General features: G+C 49.1%; 1 protein-coding gene across 2 annotated transcripts in view; it reads left to right on the top strand.

Annotated features, from left to right (window-relative positions):
• PLEKHA2 (pleckstrin homology domain containing A2) overlaps positions 1 to 27366 on the top strand; it is a 61248-nt gene that overhangs the window by 15634 nt on the left and 18248 nt on the right. For both annotated transcript variants that reach the window (XM_068971319.1, XM_068971317.1), the window contains exons 3-5: positions 16808 to 16864; positions 23673 to 23721; positions 25083 to 25180. In XM_068971319.1, the coding sequence (XP_068827420.1) occupies positions 16808 to 16864; positions 23673 to 23721; positions 25083 to 25180 (204 nt within the window). The remainder of the gene's footprint in view (positions 1 to 16807; positions 16865 to 23672; positions 23722 to 25082; positions 25181 to 27366) is intronic.

Genomic DNA, 27366 nt, shown 5'->3' with positions numbered 1-27366 from the left:
GAAGAAGAGAGGCTGAGTGTTAGGGGAAGGCTTTGTGCCATAAGATGTGAAAGTGCAAAATATCCGGGGGCTCACCCACTAGAGACCTTTGGCATGTGTCCTGTGGATCCGATGGCTGAGAGAAAATGCTATAGATACGGACAGCCTACTCAGGTCACTGCCACCAGCTGCCTTTTCCCGGAAAGTTATTGTTGCTCAGTCACTCAGTCGTGTCCGACTCTTTTGCAGCCCCATGGACTGTAACCTGCGAGGGTCCTCTGCCCATGGGACTTCCTAGGCAGAATACTGGAGTGGGTTGCCATTTCCTCCTCCAGAGGATCTTCTTGACCCAGGCATCAAACCCGTGTCTTCTGGCCTTGGCAGGCGGATTCTTAACCGCTGAGCCACCTGGGAAGCCCCTTTCAGGGAAAGACTTAAATAGAAGCCTCGTGGTTCACCCACATCCCTGGTAGCCCTTCTGTGGGCGTCTTTCACTTAAAATGCTGAGCTTGCAGAGTGAAACCCACACACAGTCTCTCCCATTCTGGGTGGATCGGGAATGCTGGCCTCCTAGGATGTGTTGGTCTTGGGTTTGCCTTCGGGCTCTGGTGCACCATTTTCCCCGCATTGCTCTGCACGGGTGCCCACGGCTGGGGCAATATGTCCGCTGGGAAAGGAAGTAGCATTTAAGGTGCTGCCTCCCCACCATGAGAGGGATTGCAATCAAGTCTTGGATGCCAGTAGACTTGGCTTCTGACGGGCCAGGCCTGAGCCGTGGGCTGGGGTCTCTGGGTCTTATCCTTCCCCTTTTCTCTCTTTGTGTACCTTCTGCTCACCTGTCTTATTAGCTTAGGGGATTAGCTCTTGCTTTCTACTAGGACTGTTTTTAACCCGAATTCATGTGCTTGGGTGGGGTGGGAGGGAGGCTCAAGAGGGAGGGGCTATATGTATGCTTATAGCTGATTCATGTTGTTGTATGGCGGAAACCAACACACCATTGTAAAGCAATTATCCTCCAATTAAAAACAAATGAAAAAAAAAATTCAGGTGCTGGGGGAATCCTGCCCAGCTCTCTTCCCCTGAGATGTCTCAGATCTGGACTGTTGCCAGTGCTCAAGAGTTCCCTGGCTCTGTGCTGCCCTCTGATCGGCTGTCTGTGGTTCTGGAACCTGCAATTCCCTGGGATGCTATGCCTCGGGCCTCCTTGCCAGGGTCTCTGGGGTCCACCTCTGAGGCTCTTCCCACCCTGCCCAGGGCAGCCTCCTGAGCCTCTCTGACCCCCTGCACTGTCAGGATGCTCTCTGTGCTACAGCCTTCTTGGAGTCTGGATTACAAATAGAGCTTGTGGTCCCTGCTCGGGATTCTTTACATTTTCCGTGGAAGCAGAGGTTTCAGCTGGCTGGCAGATGCCTAAAAAAGGAGAGACTTGCTGTGACATAGCAATAGTTCAGAACATTGTACTTCAGTTGTTAGCTTTAGCCCTTCATTTGTGTTAATGGCCAGACAGTTATCCTCTCTAAAAGCTAGATCTTTCTGTAAGCTGTAAAATGGTAGAGTGAGCATTTATTGCTATGTGCCAGGCACTATTCTAAAGCCTTCTTTGGGTTTTTTTTTTTTCCTTTGAGTATATGCGTGATTTTTGGCTTCCCTGGTGGCTCGGACGTAAAGAATCCATCTGTAATACAGGAGACCTAGGTTTGATCCCTGGGTTGAGAAGATGCTCTGGAGAAGGGAATGGCTACCCACTCCAGTATTCTTGCCTGGAGAATTCCATTGACAAAGGAGCATGGCAGGCTACATGTAGACCATGGGGTCACAAAGGGTCAGACACAACTGAGCAACCGACATGTAAATACATGATTTTATTGCATAATAGTTTGTAGACATTTTGGATACAAGTACTCTAGGACCTTTTCCAACAGTAATATTTAGAAAAATGTTTTTATTGTCTTTGCCTCACTCTCAGACTTATACTTTTATTTTTTAAATTTTATTGGTGTATAATTGATTTATAATGTTGTGTTAGTTTCAGGTATATAGCAAAGCGAGTCAGTTTTATATATATATACACATGTATCCAGTCTTTTTTAAGATTCTTCTTCCATACAGGGTCGTTGGGTTTTCATTTCATTCTGACAGGTCTAGTTGGCAGGCCTCACTGTCCTCATTCTAAAGGTGGGGTGGGTGAGGCAGAGAGGGGAGGAAGTTTGCCCGTGGTTATGTCATAAGAAAGTGGCTGAGCCGGGATCCTAACCCCGGCTATCTGACACCAGCTCCCCTGCTATTATGGCCGAGGCAGTCACCTTAGTGTTGCTTGGGAGGAAGGAGAGCTCGCAAATGTGAGTCTCTGATTGAGATAAAGAAGGCCAGGACACTCTCAGGGCTGGGAGGTCCTAGAGAGCATGTGCTTGTCTGGCTTTTGATCCCCAGTGTCCAGTATTTGATAAATGTGAGCTCATTGAATGAATGAATGAATGAACGAGGCTGTTAAAGAGATGCCTTTGTGAATGAAATGGAGAGTGTCCAACACTGCTCTCCTGGGCCTGGGACAAGAGCCTGTAACAAGCGAAAGCTCTGCAGAGTGAGGTGAAGCAGAGAGCAGGGGGTCAGAGAGAGGGGTGGAAGGTGATCCCCAAGAGCAAACCTGGGTAAGGTTGGTCCTTCCCTGTGGAGAGGGACACTGGGGAACGTGTGTCGTCACTGAACGTCTTAAGTTTATAGGGAAAAGGAGACACCTACTATAATGGTTTCGGTATTTAATAAGCTGGTTCTTTTTTTTTTCTGAACCCAAGTCTCTGATCTATGCCTGTTTAAACCCCTTGGAAGTCTCTGGGAGCCTGTTTTTACTACCGCTGCTACCAGTATCACTAGCTGCAGTTATATCCACTGAGTGGGTGTTGTATACCAGCCATTGTGCAAAATGCTTTGCATGTTGTCTCGTTAAGGTCCTCTCAGTAATCCTGGGACCTGGGAAATCCAGCATTTCCTCTTCAAGGTGCAGAGATGGTCAGCAGCTTTGTTCAAGGTCATGCAGGTGGTAAACACAGAGCCAGGTCTGTCTCACTCCAGTGTCTACCCTCTTCACCTTCTTAAACAATATTAATTTGGCTGCATGAGATCTTTCAGTTGTGGCATGCAGGCTCTGAGTTGTGGCATGCAGGATCTAGTTCCCTGCCCAGGGATAGAACCCAGGCTCTCTGCGTTGGGAGCTCAGAGTTTTAACCACTGGACCACCAAGGACCACCACTGGTCTCTGTATTCTTCAACTTTGTCCGCCTCTTTCCTCCTGATACATGTGCTCAACCCCATGTTGATGTGGAGGAGATGACGTGGAGGGGAATTCTGAGAGGTCTTTGCCACCAGAAAACTTCAGATTTTGTTGGGAAAATGAAAACAGCATACATAAAACTACAGTGGTAAAAATGCCAATCCGTCTTTACAACAAGGTAGCATGTCATCGGACTTCCCTGGTGACTCAGACAGTAAAGAATCTGCCTGCAATGAAAGAGACCTAGGTTCCATCGCTGGGTTAGAAAGATCCCCTGGAGAAGGGAATGGCAACCCACTCCAATATTCTTGCCTGGAGAATTCCATGGACAGAGAAGCCTGGCGAGCTATATAGTCCATGGAGTTGCAAAGAGTCGGACACAACTGAGTTACACACACACACACACACACACACCCCATGTCGTTAAAGTGAACAGCCCAGATGCCACTAGTTTGGGTGCAGGAGAAGGAGCTGCAGTTTTCCTCTGTGCTGCTGGTCCAGGGAAGATGGAGGGCCTGGAGGTGGAGTCTCGGATGGATGGGCCTGGGAGATGAGAGATCAAGGATCAGGTTCTGACTCTGGCCCTGAGGTGTTTTGTATGTTAGGCAAGTCATCGTGGGCCCTTTGGGTGATCCTTAACCCGGCCTTTCACCCTTCCATTTCCTAAGGGACTGAGACTAGAGCGGGATCTTTGAAATTCAGCATCATTATTATCACATATTTGCTAAATATGCCCCATATGCCAGGCACCAGCCTAGATGCTGACGCTGCAACTGTGCCTAAGACAGAGTCTGGGCCTTTTGTGCAGCTTGCACTGTAGGTGAGGAGACAGAGGATTAGATGAAATTGAGGCAGGGAGAAAACTGCTGGGCCCCCCTTCATGGAGGGGTGGCTTAGATCCAGGTCTGCAAGGATGAGTGAGGTTAGAGTCGTAATTGCTACAGGTGATGCACATTTTTTGTGCATTTTGCAGGTTGAAGTGTTTTCACTTAACGGTAGCCTGGAGCGCTGCAGTCCATGGGGTCGCAAAGAGTCAGACACAACTTAGCGACTGAACAGCAACAATATCGTTTGATTGCTGTGCACCCTGTCTGGAGCAGAGCCGAAGTGGATAAGGAAACAAGGGGACAAGGAAACAGTGCCACTATAGAGCAGGGGTGGCACCCAGGAGGAAAGGCGAGCTTGCCTGCCTCAAGGGTGTTCAGGGTTCTGAGTTCCCCAGAAGACCAGGACTCACCGAAGCTAGGATTCGTAGCAAGCTCTTTATTAAGAAGAGAGCTGGCAACAGGACAGGGAATGGGAGGGAGCAGATAGGGCCAGCGCTCCTGCAGAAGTTGGCAAACGATGGGCTTAGCCTTATGCTCTGGGGGACTCGAAGTTGTCCCAAGGGGGCTGGCTTCCCCATCCCCCAGGGTGGACTGTCAGGGTTCCGGCCCTCTGCAGGTGGACAGAATGGATCCAGTAGCTGAGGACAGCCCTCAGATGCAAAACAGAGATAGGAGGCCATCGCCACATCTGCTGGGGAGGGTTGGTCGTGGGTGTGTGTTCGGCGGGTATGTGTGCCAGACCAGGTACAGCCTTGAGTGCCTGATAAAGAGTCTAGAATCTGTGTGCTGAAGTATGCAATCAAGTTGCTTTTAACTCCAGACAGAGGTGGCACCAAACAGGTAGAGGATGAAACCCATTAGCTCTAAAGGACCCTATAAATGGAACGTTTCAATATTATTGATTATGGCCCCTGACTTGGTTCATGCATTTAAAAATCAATCTGCTGACAACATCAAGGACACAGATAATGCCTGAATAGGGACAGACATTGGCTGGATTTCCTGTCAAACATTACAGTGAAGTCATGGCAGGTGTATTTTACTTTAACGTTGATCCCTATCATGACAGAAAAGGAGAAGTTCCTTCGCTAGGCTGCTCTGTTCTTACCGACTGAGTAACCAGCTCTGTTTCAGTTGCGTGGCAACACTTACATTCCGCTCTTGTGATGCCCATTTGGATAAGTAATTGGGAGACTAAATTATATGGCCCCAAACAAAGGATAAATTGAAGCATGAAAACAGTATTATTGCACTTAGACAGTTGTTCTTGTCAGATTTACTCCATAGATTGTGTTTTCTCTCTTTTGCCAAAAAATAGGCAGATGCTTTTATTTTCCAAAGGCCATGATGTGAATTGTGGATCACCATAGTATCCAAAAAGATGACATCTCTCCTGGTAACTCTTGGACCCTGATAAAAGCCCTTTGCTTTTTTATTTTTTTGAAGCTGAAAGCAGTTCTTTCCTTTGAAAGGGACGGAGAGCTTTAGCTGTATTGACATAAAGATGGATATTTGGCAGCATTTTAGTAGAAAGAATATGAAAGAGTGGTAGAAAATGATATTAACATGTACTATGGCATGAACAATAATTTTGTCTTAAAGGCTAGGCAAAATTGCCATGTTTAAAAACTTGTGCTTTCTGTATCAGAATCCTCCTTGAGCAAAATTTCGCTGAAATCCAACAATATTAAAAAGATTTTGGGGGAGTATACTATTTTATTAACATTTAATTTCTTTACCGAGAGTTCAAGTATGTACTCACCTTATGTTCAGATTTTTGAAATGAACGTAAAATGGAGCAACAGCTTTAAGGTTGCGGTGTATTGAACGCCGCATAGCCTACTCACCAAGGACGCAATCTAGGGGAGTGCTATAACTATGCACTTAGGAGCCCAAGGTCAGGGAACAGCCCTGGAATCTGAGGAAAAATCCACCATTCAAGACTGAACAGAGGCCCTTGGTTGCTAACAGAGTCTCTCCTTGACTTCAGACTTGACACAAACCGAGGGAGTCTGTCAGGGTACAAAGCCCACCGGATTCAGGATGAGCAGTAACAGGACAGATTGGTTCATGCCAGTTCGGATTGAGGGGGTGGCTGGAGGCTGGGAAACGTTGCCGTTCAAGGCCGGGAATGGTAGATGGGAACAGCCGTTCTTCTGAGCGTTGCTGATTTCAAACAAGTTCAAACAATGTTTAAAAGATTTTGGGGAAATTCGCTGGCTGTCCAGTGGTTAGGACTCAGTGCTTTCACTGCTGCGGGCCCGGGTTTGATCCCTCGTAGGGGAACTAGGGTCCCTCCAGGGATTTTATGTGGCTTGGCCAAAGACTTTTGCATGATATGCTGAACCTATGAAAATGCCGAGAACCAGGAAGATAACTTGCTTTTAAAAATGGTCAGTACACACACATGGTATATAATTCAAAATCTGGGAGAACTGATTTAGTGACCAGTTTCTCCCTCCCACTCCTGGCCCCCAGTCACGTGTCCCGCTCACCAGAGGCGGCCAGTGTTTCCACGTTCTTGTGTGTCTGTCTAGAAATATTCTCAGCATATAACTTTTGTGGTGTAACTTTCACATCTGCAGAAATTTGGGGGACAGAGTGTTTTTAATGCATGAATTTTATGTAATTGGTATATTAACTATCCATGTAAACACATGATTTCAAGGGTTAAGTGGAATTTCTGGCATGCTTTTGTCCATGCTGGGTTAGAGTAAGAATGCAGAATTCCTTTGGGGAAAAAAAAAAAATTCCCCAAAGAAGATTTCAAGCAACAGATCTCGCTTTTTTTTCCCCACCAAAAAGCAAATTCTGCTTAGGGTAAATTATTAAGAGGTTGGTGCTTTAAGAATTAAAATAGTGAAGGGACATTTTGAGACTTAGCATAGAATACTGTAAGTGCTCTGTGTGCTTTCTTTGTTAATGTTAGTCATTTAGAAAGCTTCTTGTTTTTATAACAAGATGTGCTTTGTTTAAATTAAAAAGAAGTAAAAGCTAAGAAGCACTTTGGGATAATCGTGTTAGTCGTTTGCATTCAATTCAGTTCAGTCGCTCAGTTGTGTCCAACTCTTTGCAACCCCATGGACTGCAGCACACCAGGCTTCCCTGGTCACCAATTCCCGAAGCCAGCTAAAACTCATGCCCATCCAGTCAGTGATGTCATCCAACCATCTCATCCTCTGTCATCCCCTTCTCCTCCCGCCCTCAATCTTTCCCAGCATCAGGGTCTGTTCGAAAGAGTCAGCTTTTTGCATCAGGTGGCCAAAGTATTGGAGTTTCAGCTTCAACATCAGTCCTTCCAACGAATATTCAGGACTGATTTCCTTTAGGATGGACTGGTTGGATCTCTTTGCTGTCCAAGGGACTCTCAAGAGTCTTCTCCAACACCACAGTTCAAAAGCATCAATTCTTCAGTGCTCATCTTTCTTTATAGTCCAACTCTCATGTCCATACATGACTACTGGAAAAAGCATAGCTTTGACTAGATGGACCTTTGTTGGCAAAGTAATGTCTTTGCTTTTTAATATGCTGTCTAGGTTGGTCATAACTTTTCTTCCAAGGAGCAGGCATCTTTTAATTTCGTGGCTGCAGCCACCATCTGCAGTGATTTTGGAGCCCCCCAAAATAAAGTCTGTCACTGTTTCCATGGTTTCCCCATCTGTTTGCCATGAAGTGATGGGACCGGATGCCATGATCTTAGTTTTCTGAATGTTGAGCTTTAGGCCAACTTTTTCACTCTTTTCTTTCACTTTCATCAAGAGGTTCTTTAGTTCTTTGCTTTCTGCCATAAGGGTGGTGTCATCTATATATCTGAGGTTATTAATATTTCTCCCTGCAATCTTGATTCCAGCCTGTGCTTTGTCCAGCCCAGCATTTTGCATGATATGCTCTGCCTATAAGTTAAATAAGCAGGGTGACAATATACAGCCAATATATTCCTTTCCCTATTTAGAACCAGTCTGTTGTTCCATGTCCAGTTCTAACTGTTGCTTCTTTACCTGCATACAGATTTCTCAGGAGGCAGGTCAGGTGGTCTGGTATTCCCATCTCTTTAAGAATTTTCCACAGTTTGTTGTGATCCACCCAGTCAAAGGCTTTGGCCTGGCCAATAAAGCAGAAGTAGATGTTTTCCTGGAACTCTCTTGCATTTTCGATGATCCAACGGATATTGGCAGTTTGATCTCTGGTTCCAAAGAATGTTCAAACTACTGCACAATTGCGCTCATCTCACATGCTAGCAAAGTAGTTTGCATTTAGCAACTGAAGAGACAGAAGCTATGAAGCTTAACAGAGGTTTTACAATGTAGAACCGTGGTGATGACTGTTCTTAGTTTTCTTAAAATTTGTTTTTGGTTATATTGTTGTCAGGTTTTGCTTTAGATTGCTTTAGATTCAGCATTTGTTTAGTGTATCTGTTGTATACATCTGTTGTTTTGATAGTATGTTTATTTATATACAAACAAATTATATTTTTTATTATTTTTTAAAATGCCTCTAACACAAAGCAGGTGATTTCGCCTTTGTGAGAAGTGCTGCATATCAGATTTTGCTTCAGAATCCATTGTGTTAGTTACATCAGCCAAGCACAGGACAACTTGATGAACTCATTAAGCTGTGTGTTAGGAAAAAAACATCCCCTTTTCTGAGCCTCTGTTACCTCTAGCTCTGACATTGTTGCTGTGAAGATAAATGAATAGGAGAGTGCTCCGACAAACTCTAAAGCGCTACTTTAGAGATGCTGCTTGTTCAAGTTCGTTCTGCCAGTGATGTCAGGATGTACAGGGAAGTGGGAGGGCCTGGGATTGAGGATAACAGTGAGGAATTTGTCCCAAACCTTCCCGCGGTGTCTGAAGGGGGTGGTGTAGGGGGAACAGAGAGGAGGGGTCAGATCTGAAGGCTGTCTGAAGCAAGTCGGTGGCAAGCTTGGTGACTGACCCAAGGGTGAAGTAGAACTGTCAGCGGTATGTTACCCAGTTGAGTGGGGGAGAATGTGGAGTGGCTGATGGATGTGAGGAAGCTGGGAAGAGAACCATTTAGAGGGAGAGGGGATGTGATGATGGAGTTTGAGGCAAATGGGCTGGAGGCTGAGTTGAGCAAAGGGACAAGGAGACGGCATGTCGAGTTGAAGGTTTTGGCCCCATGTCCGTGGCCATCAGTTGGCGTCTTGCAGCTTGAACGTGTCCAGGGGATTAAATAGAACCCAGGCCTTCGACCAAGTCTGAGGTCACTATGACCAGCCTTGGAAGAGGGAAGTGAGGAGCTGGGGGTTCTGGTGGCCAAGAGACTGACACTTCGTGACGTCCATCCTGGCTGAACCGGGGCTGGCGTGTGTCCACTAGAAAGAGACAGCCAGATGAGAGCATGAAAGCCTTGCCCCAGTGCAGCCATTTACGACACATGATTGACTTTTTAGTTTATTTTTTACTATTTTTTAAAATTCAAATTTACTTATTTTTAAATGGAGGATAATTGCTTTACAATATTGTGTTGGTTTCTGCCATATATCAACATGAATCAGCCATTGGTGTGCATATGTCCCCTCCCTTTAGGATTGACTCTTTAAAAAATGCTTATTTGGTTGCACTGGGTCTCAGCTATGACATGTGGGATCTAGTTCCCTGACCAGGGATCAAACCTGGGCCTCCTGCATTGGGAGCTCCCAATCTTAGCCCCTGGACTACCGGGGAAGTTCCAGGAGTGTCTTTTCTTGAAGGGAAAGATTGAATGCATATTTGACCTGGAGAATGGAGAGAGTAGCTTTTCACCTTTCCTCACAGCGTTCTCGTTTGGGCTTCCCTGGTGGCTCAAACGGTAAAGAATCCGCCTGCAAGCCAAGAGATGCAGGTTCGGTCCCTGGGTCGGGAAGATCCCCTGGAGGAGGGTGTGGCAACCCACTCCAGTATTCTTGCCTGGAGAATCCCATGGACAGAGGAGCCTGGTGGGCTATAGTCCATGCGGTTGCAAAGAATCGGACAGGACTGAGTATCTAAGTCAAATTGGTACCAGCAGCTGGAACTCCCGAGTGAGGGGAAGACATGTGTTGGTCTCAGAGCATCTGGTGGAGCATCTGGTAAAGCATCGCCCACCCACCTACCCACCCAGAGCTTGGGAGTATCTTGCTTACTTGCCTTTGGGTCATTCTCATGCCAGGCCAAGGCTGGGATGTGGACAGAGGGGATTAGGGTCTCCCCTCCCTCTGTTCCCATCACACCACCCTGCTTACTTAGCAAGTCTTGCTGTTCCAAGTGTCTGTGTCTGGCCTTGGCTGCTGGTGTTTCGAGTTGCGGTTTCAGTCCGTGGGCGGCCTTGGTGGCTCGTGCCCCGGCTGTGGAATTCCATGTCCACCCCTTCCTCCTCCCTAGGTAACCTTGGGCCAGCTGGTCCTGTCTGCCAGGCACCCGGGAAGCACAGAAGAGAAGGCGAGACTGGCTAGCATCTCTCCTTCCTTTTGCTCACTCTCTGAGTCCAGGTCTTTTGGAGTTTGGCATCCAGGAGCCAGTTTGACTAGTTCCTGCCCTGCCTAGTTTGGGCAGCTGTTTAGGGCCTCTTGGTGTAACCCTGCTGGTCCTGCTCTTGTGTTTACCTTTCGGTGATAATCAACTTGTAGATGCTGAGCAGGTCCTGGTCGATGTGAAGAACTGTCTCATGGGAGGTGACCTGGTATAAAAGATGGTGGATGGGATTTGAGAACCAGGCAGGGTTGGGTTGGGATCTACACGAGACTTCTGTGGGACCTGGTTAGCAACTTGCTTCACCTGCTCCATCCTGAGTTTCCTCATCTGTGAAATGGGATTGTCAGGGTGAAGTGAAGTGACCTCGCGCAGCAAGCCTGGTGCATAACAGACTCAAAATATTTGTCAGTTTCGCCTTCCTTTCTCTGGCTGTGCTTGACCCCAGGAGTAAGGGGCTCTGTCTGTTTTTCTTCACTTGACTCCTTGGGGAAGTCATTTCCCCAAGGTGAGGCTTGGAGGGCTCCTGGTGAATGACCAGGCAGCCACAGAACCTTCTAGCGCTGACATTCCCTGAATTTAGAAATCTGGAGATGGATCTTCTGGTTATTTCTGTGTTCCCGTTACTCTCACTAGAGGATGGGGACATTTTTCTCTTTTGAGAAGAATCAGCATTGTTTCTAGAAAAAAGGCTCCCCTGGGAGGTACGCCCCATCTCTGTGGGCACCTCCATTCCTTCCTTGGTGTTCAGCCTCCCGCTTCCCACTCTTGGTAGTGGGCGCTCCCTTTGGGACCTTGGTGGCAGGAGAACCCTTAAGCAGAGAGCAAGGGTTAGCGGAGTCTTCATGAAACGATCTGGCTTCAATAGGAATGTGCCCTGTGCCCTACATTGTTCCAGAAAATTCAGAAGCCCCAGAAATGTACAAGCTGCTTCTGACTCCTAGACACCCAGCGGGGCCCTGGGATCTACCCCCAACCCCACTCTGCCTGCGGCCTCCGCTTCTTCCTCTTCCCTCTTGGTGCTGCTGCAGCCACAGGGTGACTCTCTGGGCCAGCTGGGTGTGGCTTCTCTCCTCAGCTGCCTGGGCTCCAGTGCAGAGTCAGCAGGCTGGGTGGCGTCTGCAGCAGGGGTAGGGGTGGGGAGGAGGAGGGGGTACTTAGACCTGGCCTTGCCGTGGGATCTCCTGCGAGCTTAGAAACCTGTCGCTACCAGGGCCCCTACCCTTTATGTTAAAACCCTGGGAGGAAGCACAGGCATTGAAGTGAAAGTTGCTTGGTCATGTCCGATTCTTTGTGACCCCCTGGACTATGCAGTCCATGGGATTCTCCAGGCCTGAATACCAGAGTGGGTAGCCTTACCCTTCTCCAGGGGATCTTCCCAACCCAGGGATTGAACCCAGGTCTCCCACATGGCAGGCGGATTCTTTGCCAGCTGAGCCACAAGCACGGGCATTACTTGTGGACAGATCTCCCCAGCTGATCCACACAGGCAGCCTCCCCATCAGCCTCTGTCTTTACTCCTGTCTGCTCAGAGGCCCCTGGTCCCCTCCCTAGTTCCTTCCTCAGCTCCTTCCCCCAGGTCCTTGACCCCCTCCTACTCCAGGCTGTCTCCTTCATACCTCCTGCACCCAGTTCCTATCCACAGGAACCACCCCCCTGCCCCCCGCCCAGGACAGGGGAACTGTAGACTCAAGTGACAGCCAAGTTCGAACTTTAATGTGTCTTCCCAAGGACACAGTGTTTCCCAGTGAAGAGAAGGTGTTCAGGTCATCTAGTGTCATATGAGTGTGTGCATGCGTGCTCAGTCGCTTGGTTGTGTCTGACTCTTTGCGACTCCATGGACTGTAGCCCACCAGGCTCCTTTGTCCCTGGGATTCTCCAGGCAGGAATACAGGAGTGCCATTTCCTCCTCCAGGGGATCTTCCCAACTTAAGGGCTGGTTTGGGAACTTAACCACCATGCAAATTGTGTTTTCATTTAAAAATCAAAGAGTCTCCTGGGTAGAGGAAGAAGATACTACTCTTGTCCTCAGTGTGCTTAAAATCTAGCAAGAAGAGACTTAAAGGCATAGTAAAATACCCTCCAGTATAAAACTCAGGGCTGGGGGATTCCCTGGTGGGCTGGTGGTTAATTCGGTGCGTCCACTGCCAGGGGCACAGGTTCTATCTCTGATTGAGGAACTAAGATCCCTCAAGCCACCAGGCATAGCCAAAAAAAAAAAAAAAATCCAGGGCTAGATTTTGTCCTGTAAACCAATTGTTCTCAAACTTGGGCCCATTGAGGGATCACTTGGGGACATTTAAAAAATGTGCATGTTCTGGGAATTCCTTTGGTGGTCTAGTGGGCTGTCACTGCTGAGGGCCTGGGGTTGAGTTCCTGGTTGGGGAACCAAAATCCAACAAGCCATGTGGCAAACAACTCTAGCACGTTCTGACTGCTTTCCAGTTGATTCTGATTCAGTGTTTTTCGGGTGGGTCTTTTAAAACAAGCTCCCCAGGAGAGGGTGATGTGCATGAGTTCAGGGAGGGGGCAGGCAGGCTGCTGTCAGATGATGCTGGGATGCGCTGCAATGTGGCTTCGTGAAGGCGGGGCCTCCCGAACATCCCCTGGAGGAGACGGTGCGTCCGCAGGTGGGCTCTGACACCCGGCCCTCCCCAGGTGCAGGCTCCCAGCGTTCCTGCCCTGACATCTGGCTGCTCGGCTCAGGCAGCTGGCACAGTCCTCCTGGACCTGGAAGTGTCTGGCCTGGAGCTGCCACTCTGGCAGCGAGCTGTCACCGTTCATCTCTGAGGTCCAGCGATCGGAGCAGACACTGCGCCGTCAGTCTGGATCAAGCCTCGGTGATCCTGGGTGATCCTGTTTTCCCCCCGTCACTCACTTCCCCCTGGGTGAGGAGCACAGTTGGGGGCGGAGCAGGGGGGGAACTGCGTTCTCAGACATGCGTCAGATTTTCCTGGCCTCTGGTGGTGCAGGGAGGTGCCTGTGATCCGAGGAGCAGGCAGGCAGAGGGAGGACCGTGGTGAGGGGCTGGGGACACCTCCACCCTGGGCTCACTGGGCTGAGAGAATGACTGTGTCCTCTTCAAAGCCAGAGAGCTGAGGGCAGCCGGGGCTGAGGGTGGACTGCCCTCCCTCTGGAGGGAGATGAAGTCGTTGCAGTGGGATGGGTTCATATCTGGCAGGACGTGTGGGTTTGTGTCTTGAGTGGCTCCCTCAAATCCCACTTGATCGCTCATAATTCCAGCTAGGGCCCTGGAGGCCTCCGGCTGTGGTCTGGGGTGAGGAGACTGAGTTGGGCAAGAACAGCTCCGAGACTTGGCGTCTGCGTCTGGTAATTAGCGCCGCTGGTCGGGGATGGAAGCTGCCCTGGGCCGGACTCCTTATGTAACTCTCACAACCAGCCCAGGAAACAGGGCTGATGAGCCCCGTCTTCTAGGTAGAGGAACTTGCCTGCGGGCCTAGGACAGTGATGTCTCAGCTAGAATTCCAGCCACTTAAGTTAGAAACGGCAGTGTGCTGCTTCTAGGGCTTTGGGGTGAAGTCAGGAGAAGCCGAGCCAGGTGTGTGACCTCGGGCAGATCCCCTCAACACACGACTCACTTCCCTCAAGTACACAACAGGGGCTGGGGGTGGGCCAGGCAGCCAGTGTCCACAGTGGCTGGTGGCGGGGTGTGTCCCCAGGGCTGTACAGATGCAGCCAGCTGTGGGCAGCCTCTCTCTGCAGAGCTGTCTGCCTTGGGTGGCTCACAGCCTTCTCAGAGGCACTGTCAGCTGCTCACTGGCCTTTTGGGGTGCTGTGTTTCCTTTTTGGAATCAGATTTAGGGGGTATAGATTTCCCTGGTGGCTCAGACGGTAAAGAATCTGCCTGCAATGTGGGAGATCTGGGTTTGATCCCTGGGTGGGGAAGATCCCTTGGAGGAGGGCACAGCTATCCACTCCAGTGTTCTTGCCTGGAGAATCCCATGGACAGAGGAACCTGGAGAGGCTACAGTCCATGGTGTTGCAAAGAGTCAGACATGACTGAGTGACTAACACTTAGAGGTACTAGGCCTATCTGTTGTTACCCAATAGAGAGTTTTCTTTAAAAAAAAAACAACAACAAAACAATGCAGTCATTATGTAGTTTAAAAAATGTGTAAATCCAGTCGTCCATATTCAAAATGCTGATTCAGATACTCAAGGGCAGCTTTTAGACTTATGGCCTCATTTGCAAAAGAGAGATGTCCTTTCTGGATCTCTTTCTCTAAATTTCTAGGGCTCTGAGAATCCTTTTATCGCGGTTTTATCTCCATCCATTTTCTTATGAATAGGAAGCTTCACACACTGCCTTACTTCAGGTGATGCCTGTGAATTTAGGTTGTTGGACTTGGAAGGACTCTTCCCTGCTATCTAAGATATTTCTTAAGGGCAGTCTCCTGGAATGACAAGTCATCCCACTGTTGACCCTTTAGGAAATTTACTAGATAGTGAAGGACCGGGAAGCCTGGCGTGCTGCTGTCTATGGGGTCGCAAAGAGTCGGACATGACTGAGTGACTGAACAGAGATCTGCCAACCATTATCCTAGATTTGCCTTTGTTTATTGCTTTGAGATGACCCCAGGTCTTCAAAATAGGGGCTCCCAGGTTATTCTTTGAGGCTTACGGCAATAGTTTCAGAGGTCACCAGGAGCTGAGGTCCCGTGCGAGTGGATTCGCCAAGTTATATGTGAGAAACTCCATAGCTGTGATTTCTAACGATGGCTGTTTCTTTGGTACGCTCCCACCCCTGTGTTTGCATCCCTTCATTTCTGACAGTGGAGAAGTTAGAGAGCCAAGAGACTGTGTCAGGGTAGAATGTTGCCAGACAAGGTGCCTGTTTTAATAATGCATTTATTTTTTTATGCTCTACAGATATCATTCCATTTTAGTACTTAAAACTGCCCTTTGAAATAGACTGAAGAACTATGTTTTTCTCCCCGCCCCCCCATATTGTGTTACTCTGTACCATATTTATTAAGAAGAGAATTTGAAGTGTCATCAAATAAGATAAAGCCAACAGGGATATCAGAGCAGTGAGGACAATATATATTTTATTTTATATATATATATATATATATATATATATATAACTAGCTAACACTTGTTCAGAGTCACATAGATGACTGTATAACTCTAAACAGAGACAATTCTAAGTGTCTTTTTAAAAGTATTTATTTACTTTATTTCTTGGGCTGTGCCAGGTCTTAGTTGTGGCACGAGAGATCTTTAGTTGTGGCACGCAGGCTCTTTTTCTTCTTTAGTTGTGGCACGTGGGATCAGTTTCCTGACCAGGGCTCGAAAGACTCCTGCATTGGGAGCATGGAGTCTTAGCCACCAGGGAAGTTCCCGCAAGTGGTCTTAAGTCTATTAACTCATCCTTAGAACTGTCTGGTGAGGTAGGTACTATTATGATCCCTGTTTTTACAGAAGGGAAAACTGAGGCTTAGAGATGAAGGAACTTATTCACAGAGTGGTGGATCCCCCACTTTTAACCACTGTCCTAGAATACCGCTCTAAAATAAATGAGGCTAAGGGAAATGTTAAGTCCACATACCGTGGCAAGAATGATCACTGTGGTGAGGTGAAGAAAGGTAAGTGACTAGAGAACACACTTAGGGGGAGATGGTGGGGAGGAATAGTTAGGGAGTTTGGGAAGGACATGTACACACTGCTGTATTTAAAATGGATAACCAACAAGGACCTACTGTATAGCACAGGAAATTCTGCTCAATATTCTGTAACAACTTCATTGGGAAAAGAATTTGAAAGAATTTGAAAAAGAATAGATACATGTATTTGTACAATTGAAAGGCTTAGGGCTTCCCAGGTGATCCTAGTGGTAAAGAACCTGCCTACCAGTGCAGGAGATGGTAAGAGATACAGGTTTGATCCCTGGGTCGAGAAGATCCCCTGGAGTAGGAAATGGCAACTCACTCCAGTATTCCTGCCTGGAGAATCCCATGGTCAGAGGAGCCTGGCAGGCTACAGCCCTTGGGGTTGCAAAGAGTTGGACACGACTGAAGTGGCAGCACGCACGCCTGTGTAACTGAATCACTTTGTTGTACACCTGAAACTAATACAACATTGTTCATCAGCTGTACTCCAAAATAAAATCCAAAGCTAAAAAAAAAAAAAAAGTAAGTGACTAGTCAAGATTGCAAAGCCAGAAAGTGGCATCAACAGAATGAGACTCTCAGCCTTCTTTAGTCCTATATCCACTGCCTCGCATAGCATCCTTCTTCAAACGCAAAACCCATGTCTTTCAGAACCTGGCAATTGGGGCAGGAGCTGTTGGATCTTTGCAGCTGACCTACATCTCGAAGGTAATGTCGGCCTGGAGCTTTGGGACTTCATAGTCTGTAAGTAGGTTTAGTATCTAAACTAGAGGAACACACACCTCGGGCATCGGCTCCTGGGGGTGTTGCTGGGCTGTGATGTGCTCCCCATCTGCCTGTGGAAGCGTGTAACTGACCAGGGCCGGGTGGCCTGTGGTTAGCAGGTTCTTGGAGGGCGGTCTTGCAGCCTCTCACTTCTGGGACCCATTAGTCAGTGCCACCTCCTGCAAAGGTGGGATGGGAGGTGGGTGGGCAAAGACTGGGACATGATCTTTTTTTAAATTGGGACCAAAAGGAACACAAACACAACAGCAAAAAACCCAGTGACTGCAAAGGATTCTCCCAAAGTGTATGGTTTGACTGGCATGGCTCAGAAAGCGTTGGGGCAGCACTGAAAGCTTATCCATGGGCTGGACCGGATCACTGTGGAGGGGAGCCTGGGAGGGCCCTAACCACTCAGCAGCCAGAGAACAGCTGGAGGGGCTGGCAGGCCAGCCGACAGCCCATCCCCTTGTCCAGTCCGCACAGAAGAGGCGAGAGCAACCCCTCTTTTGGGCTGAGACCTGGATGGGGCCTGGGGGGCTCCAAGTGGATGGTGCCCACTCGTAGCTGCTGAATTCAGCTTTGTGTAGTGGCTCCTCCCTGGAGCAGGCACTGGTGCTGACCTGTGATACAGCAGTGATAAAAAAAAAAAAAAAAAGAAGGCCGGGGGATTTGGAGCCTTGCTAGAAAGAGGAACTGTTCATCCAGCGAGGAGAGCCAGGTGGCCCTAGCCAGCACCGAGGTTCTGGAAGGCTCTCACTCAGGCCTCTTGGGGACCTCAGCTTCCTTGTCCACGTTCTCCCCTCCTCAGGGCATGGGACTCCGATCTGAGTGGCTCCTGGCTCCATCTCATAATAAGCTTTGGGGGTCCTTGGGCAGCCCTCCCATCTCAGCTGGGCCAGAGGGGAAGGCAGCTGCAGGGGTTGCAGGCGGGAGTCCAGCAGAGATGACTGGGTACAGGGCAGTGTTTGGGCGCCTTAGAGCGAGGAGGGAAGGATGGGGAGAGGGGAAGGGCTTAGGAAAGCAGGCCATTTGCACACTTTGTGGTCAGAATGTGGCTGCTTGGCTGCCCGGCCAGGGGCCTGGGCCCCTGCCTCTCCTGTCCGGTCCTGTCCTGTCTTGCTGTGAGCTCATTAGGTCATTTCATTAGGAGGTTGGAAGAGAGAGAATTCAGAGAGAGGGGAGCAGAGACCCTCAAGATTAATGAAACTCCAACCATCTCCCGTTTGAGAGGGTTTTTTTTTTTCCTCCTTCCTGATGGGAGAAGAGGGAGTACAGTCTCGCAGAATTGTGATTTATAAATGCAGCTCGGATGAGGGTTTCTCAAATTCTCGGCTTGGGAGGCTGCTTCCTTTAGCAGGAGGGACCTGCCTTTTACCTTCCGTGGAGGGGAGAGGCAGGCAGGGATGGGTTTTGCAAAACCCACAGCTGCCAGTGGGTCAGGTTTCACCGAGAGGAGAGCCTTGAACTGCTTGCTGCCTGACCCAGTACCAGAAAGCCGGGGTTTTCCCAGAAAAAAAAAAAAGATTTAGCCTGTGCTGGTATCAAATTAGGCATTCCAGGTTATTTCTTGTTAATCCCTAGGTGTCCCCTCCCCAAGGAACGTGTTGCATCAGCAGCAGCAGCCTGGCCGTGGTGCGTGTGCCCTCCGCTAAGGGTGCTCGTCCTTGTGGGCTGGTGTTGGGAACATCCATCTTCAGAGGAAGGTTCTGAAATTGATGTCGTCACAGCAGCAGGGCCAGTTCTCAGGCCAACCAGAAAAAGATGGATACTGGCCTTTGACTCCACCCACCTCCCCGCTTTGATTGCGGGTCCTCTTCCGCGCAGCCAGCTCCACCTCTGTTAATGCGAATCCTGGCCTGACCCGTGAGGCCAACCAAACTGAAATGTGGGAGTCAGGAGCAGACAAAGCTTTACTGCAAGGCCATGCAAGGAGATGAGGTGGCTCACGGCCTTCAGGAGTCTTAAGCTCCCTGAAGGGTTTCAGGAAAGCATTTTTAAGGGCAGATGAGAGGGTTGAGGGTCTCAGGGTGCACGTTTCTCTGACAGGTTGATGGTGAGACAGCTGGGCGGTGTCATGGGAGTTCATGTTAGCGGTCCTCGGGCTCCAGGAGACATGGGACCATGTACTCGAGGTCATCTAGTCCTTCCTCCGTTTGCTGCTGGTTGTTGGGGGGGTGGGGTTCACATCTGCAAAACAACTCAGGAAATTTGCATCAGATACTATTATCTGAATACCTCAGAGGGGAGCTCAAGCAGAGGATACGGAGAAGGCTTTGTCTGTGGAAGGCCCCATAGGGTCCTGTTCTCTTACACTTCCAGCTTGTGGCCTGGCTCTCTGTTAACTGCAACAAAGACCTTCCTGGAACAGGGCTCACTCCTGGCTTTTGATGGGTAGGGGTGGGCGGGGTCAGGGATCCTTAGGAAATTCTGATGAGAAGCGTGGATTGATGTCCTGGGTAAATCATGTGTGCGTGCACATACCCTGATTTTGCCTGTGCCTCCAGGGGTCACTGACCCCTGGAAGCTGGTTCAGAGGCTCCGGCTTCAAGCCTGCTATGACTCTGGGTGGCTGACTGCCTCTTCCCTGGCTCCTGATGCTGCCTCGTGGGGAGGGTCTCCCTGGGCAGCACCGAGGCTCCAAGGCCTTGGGCTGCTGCTGCTGCTGCTGCTGCTGGAGGGGCCCCAGGCCCACTTCCGGCCCAGGGGGGCCAGGGTGGGGCGGGCTCGAAGTGCCCCGGTGCCCCATGGCTTTGCTGCTCCTGTGGTCTGTGCATGATCTGATAAGAGCGAGTTCCTGAGAGTCTGTCGGGCTGGGGGGGCGGGGGGAGGCAGGGGGTGGCCTCGCCTGTGTCACTCTGCGGGTGACCTGTGCCCCGTCTCTGCCTCACCTCCCCTGCCCCCCGACCTCTCCCTGCCTCCTCACCCAGGACCCACTGGTCAACCACTGCTGTGCAGTGACTTACTTGTGGCCAGAGTCAGCCCATCCACCACGCCACTTCTTCAGGAGCCTCTCTGCTCCTTTACTACGTGTGAAGGAGCTGCTTGGGCTGGCCTGGTCAGCAGCAGGTGGTGCAGTGGGGCAGTGGTGCTACCCTCCCAGGAGGCAGGGGTCCTGCCCCCCATCAACGGGATCTGGGGGGAGGCCAGAGCTATACTCCTCCAGAGTGAGTGAGACCGCCTCTTAGCCCCCACCTTGGCCTTTCTTTTTGAGGGCATAGCAGCCAATAGATGGGACTTGCTATGTTGTGTTTTTTTTTGGCCACACCAAGGTATGTGGGATCTTAGTTCCCCAATGAGGGATCAAACCCATGCCCCTGTATTGAAAGCCTGGAGTCTTAACCACTGGACCACCAGGGAAGTCCCTTTATTTTCTTCGTCATTCCAGGACTGTAAGAAGGGGTGTAGTTGCTTCTCCTCTGGCTTTGCCAATCTGGGGGCTGATCAGAGATGTTGAGGGTCTTACCCTTGCTAAACAACCCATCAGGGTTGACCTAGAACTGGCGTCCTGTTAATTCAGCAAGAGCTGCTTGGCCAGGTAATCCTTCTGTGGTCACCACAAAGCAGATTACAGGTGTGCAGGCCTGTAATCACACATACTCCCAACTGAACACTGGATAAACACGTAAAAGCAAATGGAAAGCCAAGTGATCTCTTTGAAAGCTTTGACTTCCGGTAATAAGCACATTTTCCCTCTGCTGGTTGGTAATGAGTTGTGGTCAGAGTGGACCGTTTGTCACCCAGCCAGGGTGAAAGTGTCCAGAAGGCCTGGATGGCCAAGGTAGTTCTGCGATGGTCAGGGTCATACAGGAACCAAGGGCGGAGCGCACAGGAGCTCTGAGCTTGAGGACCTGCAGGAACACAGGTGCTGAGGGAGGAAGCCCATGAGTCACCGACAGATCAGAACACCAGATGCAAACAGGACACAGTGTGGCTCAGGTTGAATTCTGGGGTCTGAATCCCAGGAGAACAAGATGGCATGGGGGCCAGGGCTTGTTCGCAGGGCTCCAGCGCACAGATGCTAAAGAGGCAATGGGATTTTCATCCTCTTTGAAGGCAGATATGCGGGCTCACCGTTGTCTAAATCTTCATCATCTGGGAGATGATTTTTCTTAGGCCCTCTAGCATACACCTCACATCATGGTAAACATCAGAATGACTCCACTTTCCTCATTGACTGTAATTGTCTGGCTGTGAGATATTTGAAAGTATTTTCATCATTTTTCTTTTTGAAATGATTTGACTCTGAGTAACTCAATTTATGATTGGCTCTAATTTCTCAGCTATCGTCTTGCACATCCAGGGATTCTCGTGAACCAAGAAAATCAAAGCTGCTAATTATTTTTGAATGTTGTGCAGTTTTTGTGAATGTTTAATTAGAATGTGAATGAAATTAGCTTAATGCGACATCTTATAGGCATTTAGTTAAATACTTGCCGATGAGGTTGGTGTAACGTCATATAGACGTTCAGTTGAATAGTTATTACTGTTGAGTGTGCCATATTCATTTTGTGTGTTGGAGGCCAGGTCTCATACATGTTTTGCTGCCTGGAGAAGCTCACAAGGCCCTTAGCATTTTGTCCGTCATGCCAGGCATGAAAAGTGAAAGTTAGTCACACAGTCATGTCTGACTCTTTGCAATCTCATGGACTGTAGCCCACCGGGCTCCTCCGTCCATGGGATTCTCCAGGCAAGAGTACTGGAGTGGGTTGCCATTTCTTTCTTCAGGGAATCTTACCGACCCAGGGATCAATCCCAGGTCTCCTGCATTGCAGGTGGATTCTTTACCATCTGAGCTACTAGTGAAACCCCTCATGCCCAGCATAGCATGGCTTGTATTGGTACGTGGAATGGGTGTAAACAGCCCCTCCTTGGTTGAGCAGCTTCTGCATGATAAGGTGGGTTAAGTGCTTCACCTGCACGGTCACATTTAATCCTCACCATGGCCCTGTGAGAGCATGATTTATTATTACTGTTTGATGGACTAGGAAATGGTGAGACAGCTGGGACGCCTGGGATGGGGGCCTGGCGCTCTGGCACCAAAGCCCAGGCTGTGCCGCCTGTCCTTCCTTTGATCTTTTATAGGCTGCCGCTTCGGTTCCCATCTTGAGTGTTCTGAGCAGTATTAATTTGGGTTGTTGAGAAATCTGGGCCAGGTCTGTAGAAAGAACTTAGAGCCAGGAGGGAGAATCCAGTCACCCTGGTGTGTCAGCTTGGTGTGTCAGTCATGATCAGATCTTGAGCCACTGTGAGCCATGATGAGACCTTAATTTTTTTTTTTAATGTTGGAGCTTTCCCTCTTGTTTTTATTTTATTTTATTTTATTTGCCTGCACTTGGGTCCTTTAGTTGTGGCAGGGCAGGATTTTTTCCAGGTGGCTCGGTGGTCAGGAATCCACCTGCCAACGCAGGAGACACAGGAGACATGGGAAAGATCCCTGGGTTGGGAAGATCCCCTGGAAGAGGAAATGGCAACCCACTCCAGTATTCTTGCCTGGGAAATCGCATGGACAGAGGAGCCTGGCGGGCTACAGTCCATGGGGTCAAAAAGAGTCGGACACGACTGGGCACACATACACTATAGGAACTCTCAGTTGTGGCATTTGGGATCTAGTTCCCCGACCAGGGATGGAACCTGGGTCCCATGTGTCAGGAGCACAGGGTCTTAGCTACTGGATCACCAGGGAAGTCCTGAAACCTTAATTTTGACCCCAAAGTTTTCTTTAGCTCTTGGCTTCTAATGAGCCTCCTGTTAAAGCTAGAATGACTCCAGGAGCCCCTGGGCGAGAGCAAGTTGGACAATGCCCCTGACCAGAAATGCAGGAATGGTGTGCATGAGTGGATGATAGCCACGTGTGAACAGTGGTTCCCAGCCTCGGTCCTGGGGGAAGGGGCTGCCCCCTTAGAAATCCCAGGTCCAGTGGGGGAGGCCTGCTCCAGGAACGTTCAGCCTTCATCAAGGGCAGTCATCTAATTCCATATGATGGAATGTGCTTTCCTTTCCTTGTTCAGAGTATTTGAACTCAAACGAGAGGGGCTCTCAACAGGCACAGAATCAGAACGTACATGTGGGGGCAGGCTTGAAAAGGCAGGATGACACAGCAGGACGTAGAAAAAGTCCTGCTTTCTTATGCCTTTGTCTTCAATATGGGATGTGCCCTGATCCCTTCAGCTATTCTCTGGGCAGGTGGGAAGCGCTTATTTTCATGGTGAAGCAGTCACGGTAAAGCTAAGGGAAATTGATCTGTGTGTCTCAGTGAGTGACTCACCTTTCTGTGGGCTCTGTTTGAAATCTGTGTATTTGTGACAATTCCACCTCTAATTCACAGAACTGTTTAGCAGAGGAGGTTGGTGGTTGGGAGAGGAGTAGGGTCTCGCTAATGTGAAAGGTACGTATCTTTGTGGTTCAAAGAGAATTTTCTCAGGACTCAGTGGCTTGTGAGCGTTTTTGCAGATTCAACACAGACATCAAGATAGCGGTTATCTCTGAGGGGTGGGGCCAGGATTCTATCTACCAGGGAGGGGCACAGAGGACCTCTAAGAAATAGGATCGATAGTGGGTGATTTCTTAATCTGGATGATGCGTGCAAGGCTTCCACTCAGTCATTAGTTTTTAAAATGTTCTCATATGTTTTTGTATACTCTTCTTTTTGTATCAAGTCTCCTAATGTATTAAGTTTTGAAGGAAGAAAAAGCACAACTTCACAACACTGTGGGAAACACTCACATTTCTTTTCTTTTTTCATCTGATTTAGGTGAGCATAGCCACCCCAAAGCAGAAACCCAAAACTCCGTTTTGCTTCGGTAAGTCCTGAGCAGAGGGTGGGTTTTCTGAACACTCTTACAGCAGCTTCCTCTTTTGCATGGAGACGGTCCTGTGATCGATCACATGTGACTTGTACCGTGTGTGTGTGAGGGACCGCTGTCCCAGCCGTATCCCTGGGTCTCACATGATCGTCCTTTCCCTGGTCTCCCTGTGAAGATTGTTAATAACATAAGACGGAGGCACAGGCGCCCATGATGTCTCAGTTCTCCTGGCTCTGTAGGGCAGGGTGCCAGGTATCTACCGGAAGTCTTAAAGAAGCTTTAACTCAGAGCAGAGGAATGGTATGGAGATTTGAGGGAACTAGGGAATGTTCTACTGAAAGTCTTACTGCCAGTGAGTGATGGCTGGGGGTGCCCCAGGAAGCAGAGCCGCTCAGTGGATGCAGGTCATTGAAGCATCAGTATTGAACTGGCTTCTACTGCCTTCTCAGTGCTGTACTAAGTGCTATGAGCAGATGCTAACAGATAGCTTCTGTTTTATGTCAGGGTTGTAAGCTCCACGAAGGTAGGGATGCTCCCCGGCTTTGTCATTGGTGTATCCCCAGCACTTAGCGTGTGCTTCCTGGCACAAAGCGGTTGCTCAGTAGATATTCGCTGAAGGAATGAGGGAATGAACTAAGGGGTTGTCTACCCCCCGATGCTCACCTCCTCCAGTTCTAGCTTATTTTTGCCAGGAGAGTAACATGGTCCTTTAAACTGTCCTCTTTTCCCATCAGGTTGGTTCAAACTTCTTTTGCACTTTCTCCCACTTCCTTCAACTACCATTGCCAAGCTCAAAAATCTGACTCTCAGATTTTGTGGTCAGCAGATCTATAAAGAGAGAAAAAAATATAAAGAACCCAGAAGTGAATTGTTGACCTCATGGAGTGCTGAGGAAGGACCAGGTTGAAAATGGGGTCTCAAGGTCACAGACTTGAACCCAGGCAACCTTAGTTCCATGTCTCAACCACAGACAAGACCCCTAACCCGGGTCAGTTGTGCTAGTGGAAACCAGGAGCATGGGGGCCAAACTTACATGTGTATTATCATGACCGTCCAGCATTTGGCGCCTTGGAAAAGCTGTCTGGGCGTGTGTCTGGTGGACGGTGAATGAGCCGCCTTTCTGCACAGCAGCACACGAAGGCCATTAGTGTTGTCTTGTGGCCAATGGAATAATAATCCACATTTTTTTTTGAGATTGAGAGCGCTCTGCTTCCCAGTTATTCCCAGGTGACTTTGCACCATGGGGAACATCTTGGTCTCCCCGGTGGGAATCCTCTGCCCTGCTACGTCAAGCACCTTAGTTTTGGCGTGTGAGTTCTGACCTGGATTCTTCTCTCTTCATCCCATGCCTTTTGCAGTCATCAACGCCCTCTCGCAGAGGTATTTTCTTCAAGCCAATGACCAGAAAGATCTGAAGGACTGGGTGGAAGCCTTGAACCAAGCCAGCAAGATCACTGTACGTATGATCTTTCTCCTTTCTGGTGAGAGTCTCTCTGCAGTCGGCGCGTTTCGGGTGGGGAGTGGCCCAGGTGGCGACGGGGACTTCCTCAGGACCCGTTCCAGACCGGTTCCCCTACCTCTTCATACCTTGGCCGACTAGCCGCAAGTTGAACTGAGAGTCTGAGTCTGAATCAGGTTCGAGGGGAAGTTTATGGAGTGTCCCGCTGTGCTTCCTGGGAGGGCTCCCAGGCGGTCGTGGTTTGGGTCATTCTGGGATGCTGATTCAGAATGTGGTGGGATTGGAAAATGGAGTGCTGACTCTGAGAAACAGAGTGGAGGAAACTCACATGAGGGGGGAAGTCGGAACTTTTTCCTGACTTGCGGAGAGACTCTTCTGACTTTAAGAGGCCACCTGGGGACCAGTCCAGGCCGTCCACTGACCTGTCCTGGGAAAGCCTAACATTTATAAGCACCAGCTTGCTGGCTGTTCTATGAGGACTCTTGTTTTCCTTGACTTGGCTAACGAAGAACTTTCTTCCTCCTTAGAAATACAGAAAAAGAAAGGGAGATGGGTATGAATAAGGAGAGGGGAAAACTGTTTCAGGGAAAAAAACTAGACCTTTAACCAATAATATAGGCCGACCTCTGGCATGTAAGCCACACTTTGCTGAAAAGCTTGATTTTCTGTGCCATATCTTCAGAAGTGCTAACATTCTAGTGACTTCCAGTAAAAACCAGTATGTGCTGGGGCAGATTATTCTCCCCAACACCTCAGGGTTCCCGTGAACAATTTCATAGAAGAAACCTGTACAGTTATCCAGCACGTGTGATGCTGCCTCTGAGCAGAGTACATCGATGTGGTTTTGCTTGTCGGCTCGTTATTCTGATAAACCTTGGTAAGGCAGTGAAAAGAGAGGGAAATGGTGGGGGTCTGTGAAGGGGGGTAGCTGCTAACTCAAGCACGTCTGCTACCCGCACGCTTGTGTGTGTCTGCAGAATGCTGACGTTATTAAAGGTTTCCTTCGTTCATGTTGGAGTCTTCACCCTTCTGGGTCTTCCACACTGTGGGGAGTTTCTTTCAGTGAATACTTTCTTCTCATTCAGTGTTATCTCTTTTTTTTTTTTTTTTTAAGTTTTTTGTTTTTTTGATGTGGATGATTTTTAAAAGTCTGTATTGAATTTGTTACAGTAATGTTCCTGTCTTATGTTTTGGTTGCTTGGCTGCAAGGCCTGTGGGATCTTAGCTTGGGAAGCTAAGATCCAGTCATATCCTCTGCACTGGAAGGTGAGGTCTTAAGCACTGGACCACCAGGGAAGACCCCAGGGTGTCCTATCTTGGACCTGCCTGGTGAACTGGACTACACAGACTGTGAGGCAGCGGGGGCCTCTTTGTCCTGCTTTTGTGCCTTGAGCGAGGAGTTGCTCCAAGCGGCCAGTTCCACGCCCTCTTTCTGCCTGCTGGGATGTCCCAGCCTCTGCAGGGGCGCCATAACCTCTAGGGTCCCCCTGACTTTCCTCTCTCTGCTCTATTTAAGCGTCTCTTTACTCCTCCTGCCAAAGATCCTGTGGGACAGAAGGAAGAGGAGGGGCACCTGACTTCCTCATTGCGGGCAGATTTCTCTTAGTGTACCTTATGTGCAAAGTGAAGCATCTTGGGGGCAGGGGATGCAGAGATGAAGGATACAGACCATGTATCCAGGTGGGCTTTCTCACCGGCCACATTGCTCACCCTTCACATCACTCCTGTGAGGCGGGTGCTTTCGCTGCCATTTTTATGATGAGGAAAACGGAAATTAGAGTCTTGCCCTAAGTCTGCGAAGTCACTTCAGTCGTATTTGACTCTGTGCGACCCCACAGATGGCAGCCCACCAGGCTCTCCCGTCCCTGGGATTCTCCAGGCAAGAACACTGGAGTGGGTTGCCATTGCCTTCTCCAATGCGTGAAAGTGAAAAGTGAAAGTGAAGTCGCTCAGTCGTGGCCGACTCCAGGCAAGAGTACTGGAGTGGGGTGCCATTGCTCTAAGTCTGGAGTTTGGTAAATGACAGAGCTGAGATTCAAGCCTGGGACCTTCTGACTTCTGAGACCTGGAAGGGTTTATAAAAATATGAAAAACAAGCAGCAGACGTACAAGAAGTTAGATGACATACCACTTTCACTTTCATGGCTTCTTGTTAGCCTCATGAAAACCTCAACTAGGGAGGG

The sequence above is a fragment of the Capricornis sumatraensis genome, chromosome 4, assembly GCF_032405125.1.
Source record: "Capricornis sumatraensis isolate serow.1 chromosome 4, serow.2, whole genome shotgun sequence".
Lineage (NCBI taxonomy): Eukaryota > Metazoa > Chordata > Mammalia > Artiodactyla > Bovidae > Capricornis > Capricornis sumatraensis.
This window is presented reverse-complemented; position numbering and strand designations above follow the sequence as displayed.